The 5512-nt window shown below is 37.4% G+C and overlaps 1 protein-coding gene across 1 annotated transcript; it reads right to left on the bottom strand.

Moving 5' to 3' along the window:
* Positions 1–1937: 1937 nt before the first annotated feature.
* LOC128989307 (uncharacterized) lies at positions 1938–5055 on the bottom strand (the record flags this gene model as incomplete). The annotated part of the gene is made up of 4 exons (XM_054411186.1): positions 1938–2174; positions 3166–3329; positions 4095–4280; positions 4890–5055. Coding segments are annotated over 4 exons (717 nt in total), but the record flags the coding sequence as incomplete, so codon positions are not given.
* Positions 5056–5512: the final 457 nt, after the last annotated feature.

A 5512-nucleotide genomic window follows, 5' to 3' on the forward strand; every position in this document is an offset into this window, starting at 1 on the left:
TGTGGACACCATGGATAACATACCATGGATAAAGGCTGTGAACTCACAGACTAAACTTAATCAAAATCACCTATGTGGTCTGTAGCTATGTACACATCCACACGTACAGACACACATACAAACATAAAATGTTCAAATAATAATTAGTTACATATTTTAACCCAAACATGAGTGAAGGAGTGTAGAATGGAGTGAGATGATCTGTGTAGCTTTGTTACTGACTAAGATCTCTGGTTCATCAGTCAGGATCATTTATTTAAAGCCTAATGATCAGGAACAGTTGGGTCCTGTTTTGAACCATCAACAACTTTCACTAGCTTTTCTCAGTATCGAACCGGCGACCTTTTGATTGTTGAGGCAAACACTTTAACCACCCAGCTTCCCAGAATCGCTCTATTCTTCAACATTCTTCCAGTGTAAGAAATATAGGCTTCTATATCTACAATTTGTTATCTTTAATCAATGTTGCATAGGTGGAACACTATTTTATTAAAGTGTCTACAGGAGATAGGTGTGGCTGTTCCTGATACAGATGGAAGTGAAAAGATGATTGTGTATCCAATTGTAATTTCACTTTTATCTTTGTAAGATTTGGCCATGAAATGTACCTTACAAAGTGTTGACTCATTCAACTTACCACCCAATTAAATTTATCTTATCTCTTGATAAACTGAATATGTATCTTCGAAGTACACTTTTACAACAAAAGAAAACTCTTGCAAATTGCACTGCAATAACGATGATTGGCAAAGTGGTTTTTTATCTTTGTGATTACGTTTTTATCAATTGCAACAGGAAAATCAATTCATAAGATTTCAGCTTAGTTTCCTTACTGTGATAGATAAATAATAAAACTTTCTTTTCCTCCTTATATTCCGTTGGAGGGTTGTCAAATGATCCGAAAAATGTCCAAATTGTTGTTAGCTCAATAATTCTTATACAATTTGAATTTGTCTAGTTTTAATCATCTTTTTAGTACGAATTTGTACACCAATACAGTCCTGCGGTAATCATGTGACACACTATGGGTCTGAAAATCTGTATTTGCGCCCCTATTCCCTTCCTTGCGGAGGATTTTTTTCTTCCATGCGCCCCCGACCGATATTAAACCTATTACGTCCCTGGGCTGGTGAGGTCCACAAACTCCAAATTTTACCAACTCCAACAGTAAAAATTTAAATAAACAGAGCAATTCACAAACTCAAAGTTTCATGAACTCGAATAGTATTAATTTAAGTACCAGGGAACCGAGCAATGCTCGTTTTTGATTTGTTCAAGAGATTAAAAGAATAAAACCTATAAGCCTACAAATGTTTTCAGTTTTGCTACGATTAATTAAGAATTCGTTTTCAGTAATTCACTCATTCTTAATTTACCCAACAAACTTTAGTAAAACCTAGCAATCTTATATTGAAAATTTCTACAATAAACTTCAATATAAAAACTCATAATACATAACTTCTGTTGACCGTTATTGCGTTACTCTCTCGGATCGTGAAACAATGCATCAATTTCGGCGGTGCATCGTCGAAAACTACAACACGTCGTTGGCATTTACTCTAGACTTTTAGTTTAATATTAGTGTATAACGTTTTGTGGTGAAAGACTTTACGTTTTTGAACAGTCGTAATTATCCCTTTGGTAAGTAATACCTACATCATACACCCCAAATAATGTATTATATAACCAATGCTCAATCATTAATAGGAATGTCCTTTTCCTTTGAACAGTATTTTTTAATTTGCTACACAGTAGATGATTTGTTACAAGCATATGTTAATGTTATAACTCATGAATTACGTTATGAATTAATGATGCTATCGGCTTACCATCAAAAGGTTGACGTCCCAGGATATTGACTATCACCTTGAAAAAAACCAGAAAAAACCTGAAAATTTACTATGGTGAAGGAAAACAGAAATCATCAGATGTATATTTATGCCACATTTATTGGAGAGACGATACAAAAGTAGCTACTTAGGAGAGTTAATCATCAGTCCGAGTTTGATGCCGAGAGCAGTGAAGCCGCGGGTGGCAGTTACACGGAGTAAAGCGACGTTGGTAGAGGCGAGAATAACAGCGCCTTCTAGATATACAGCATAGGCAACTCTGACAGGTCCGTACGTGGAGGCTACACCTCCGGCCGCAGTGAAGTCGAGTGGAAACAGCATCATCTGGGGGGTGAAAACACAAGGAACTTTACATAAACACATTACAGAACGAGAGTAGCACACAATGAATTTCATAAGATATGTCCTCATCTGCTATATTGTAGTAATATACAATAATGATATAAATATGTAAACCTTCGGCAATTCACGTCTCGTGTCTTATTGGATAAAATATAAATAATTTGCCGTGGTCCAATAGTCTCTTGATTATCGGTTTTTTTGTTTATCCGAATTTTCCTGCTGACGACTGATTTCCAAGAAATCATATGCCACAAAGTGAGTAAATCGAGATTATCACTTTTGCCACCCCAGTCTCTGCCTAGAACATCTTTGGTGCCAAGAGCTTAAGACATCTACAGTTGACTGTACTTTACGATTGTTTTAGCAAGCTGCATACCACAACCTACATAGTTTGTCAACTCCTCCCTTACACCTTTGTATTTGTCTGTTGAGCTAAATTGTAAATAGTGTAAATATTATTTTTAGTTTATCCTTGACACAGTCTATCCAGAAATTCTGGTCAACAACATCGCAGCAGGTATTAAAGCTAACCCTCTAAACCTCAGTGCTAACAGAGACCTCAGGCAGTATTAACTGATTTTTTACAGTTACAGTAGTGGTGTTTATTTGTCAGTTTTCTTTTTATTATTTGAGTTGATGGCTTAAAAACAGAAAAAAAACTGATTTCAATGGAAAACAAACTAAAGACTTAACATTTTTGAAAACGGAACATGTGATAACAAGGATTTGTAGAAAGAGGTTCTGTGTATTTTGATTTTGATATGGCTACTGAAAGATCAACTTGAATTTTATTCTACAGGCAAAACTTGCTAGAAATTACAAATTAAACATTAGAGGAAGAGTTTGACCTTTGTCTCTGTTGAAAGAGTTCCTTTTAGACTGGGGCCTAAATATAGGAATCATGAAAACTGATATTCTGGCTAGTTATTGTTAACATCTTTTTTCACCCAAATTGCCCAACCAAATTACTTACCTCCGGAAAAGACTTTCCCCTGAGCACCCCAAACAAGACGAGACCTGTGCTGTAGTACAGGGGGATTGCCACAAAAGGGAAAAACTTTATCCATGAGGGAGGAGGAGGGGGAGTATCATCCGGAGTGAATATGTCCGCTGGCCACTCCTCGTCATCTGCGTTCCCTGGAATAAACAAGCGAATATCACAGAATTGTATCTGCAAACGTTATAGAGTTGTTTTAAATTCTCAAATAACCAAGTTAGATCTAATCCAACAAATCGTTCCAAGTCTTTCAACTGAAAATTGTCCATCAAGAATGCAAAATTTACCTTAATTTTGCGATGCTAATGTTAATAAAAAACCTGTATCATGGATTCTGTTTGAATCCAAACCGTTCTAGTGCAAGCTCAATACCGTTTTTTAAAGTAGCCGTTTCAGTTCAGTTCTTAGAATTTAAAAGATGCATTTAACAGCATTGTTTAGAGTTTACTTACGTAGCATTTTTTACTCTACAACATGAGTAACGGACCAATGAGGTTCAAGGAATGAGAGAAGTAACAATTGTAATGCTTTGAATGTCAACTAATCAGCAGTTCAGACCAATTTAATTGTTAATGAGTGGTGCAATTAATTAGTGGTTGATACAATGAGTCATTACACGGCAATTAGAGATTATAAACAAAAAAATAACCTCTCTTAGAAGTTATGAGTAGTGATAGTAAGTAATTAAAATACCGTAGGTAAAGTAGTGTACACAACTCGCGTAAATAGTCTTAACGACAACCACAGTTTTTAAGGCACTCACAAGGGCTGGTACTTTAAATTTCTACTTGTGTCGTTGACACTTTCTTTACGCAATTGTTGCGTAAACTACTATAAAGGAGCAAAGAGGCCAAAAACTAGAAATATGCTTATTACAGAACTGAAATAAAAATAGAAACACTAACGTGTGGTAAGTTTCTTCCGCCACCGCTTGAACTTGCGCTCAGTGACACGGGCTAGATGGTGAATCTTGACCCCAAGTAACAGTCCGACGTTGAGAACCAAGAGAAGATGAACTGGGATGCCCAGGCCGGCAAACAGCACAGCACTGATACGACCAGAGACTGTGCGAGGGACTGGGGCTCCAAAACCTGCAATGTCAAGCTACGGATTAGGAAGGATATTTCAAATAAACAGGCTTACTGTATTTTAGGAAGGTAAAAAGATCATAAAAATGATTACAAAGGGGTTTTCAGGTTTAGAGCTACAAAATTCAATAGTGTATTTGACTAAAATATTTATTTTTGGATACTGAATTAGACATTTAGTAAATAAGTTATACCAACTATCCGGATCAATATGGAAACGGATACAATCCGGATAATCAAACACCCAGATGATTGGAGTTTTCGAGTTTTGTAGAACAAATTTTATGACAGTGGCATTAGGCACAACCATTGCTTGCCAATCAATATGACACTACAGTAGACTCACTGCATTATGAACACAATTGGTACACATATTTTAAGTATTAATGTAATACTTAAAAAAAAATTATGGAACTAAAAAATTTAATTTTTTCCAGCCGAATACCAGGTGATTTAGACAGTTGGCGATCTGGATGAGTGGATTTCAGACAGGAGGAGATCTACTGTATATTGATGCAATTTTTCTTGTTTAGTTGTATTTAAAAACCCATTATCATGAACAAACTTTGCACAGACAACTTGAAAGAGAAGTTGTATTCTAAATTTGCTCACCCAGTGTGGTAAGTAACGAGGTAGCAAACAACAGACAACCACTGTATGTCCAGATGGTTCCTCTCTGTGGATATCCTGACGCTACAGCTGACAATATGAGAGACTCGTGGTGTGTGGCGTAGTGTTCTATAGTGGTGCGCCACACTGGCTCTTCTGGCACTACCTGTCAAACATGGCACTTGAGTAAGGAGGTAACAAACAACAGACAACCGCTGTATGTCCAGATGGTTCCTCTCTGTGGATATCCTGACGCTACAGCTGACAATATGAGAGACTCGTGGTGTGTGGCGTAGTGTTCTATAGTGGTGCGCCACACTGGCTCTTCTGGCACTACCTGTCAAACATGGCACTTGAGTAAGGAGGTAACAAACAACAGACAACCGCTGTATGTCCAGATGGTTCCTCTCTGTGGATATCCTGACGCTACAGCTGACAATATGAGAGACTCGTGGTGTGTGGCGTAGTGTTCTATAGTGGTGCGCCACACTGGCTCTTCTGGCACTACCTGTCAAACATGGCACTTGAGTAAGGAGGTAACAAACAACAGACAACCGCTGTATGTCCAGATGGTTCCTCTCTGTGGATATCCTGACGCTACAGCTGACAATATGAGAGACTCGTGG

This window comes from Macrosteles quadrilineatus, unplaced genomic scaffold (genome assembly GCF_028750875.1).
Source record: "Macrosteles quadrilineatus isolate MER2022 unplaced genomic scaffold, UCM_ALF_1.0 Scaffold_3__2_contigs__length_128488019, whole genome shotgun sequence".
Taxonomy (NCBI): domain Eukaryota; kingdom Metazoa; phylum Arthropoda; class Insecta; order Hemiptera; family Cicadellidae; genus Macrosteles; species Macrosteles quadrilineatus.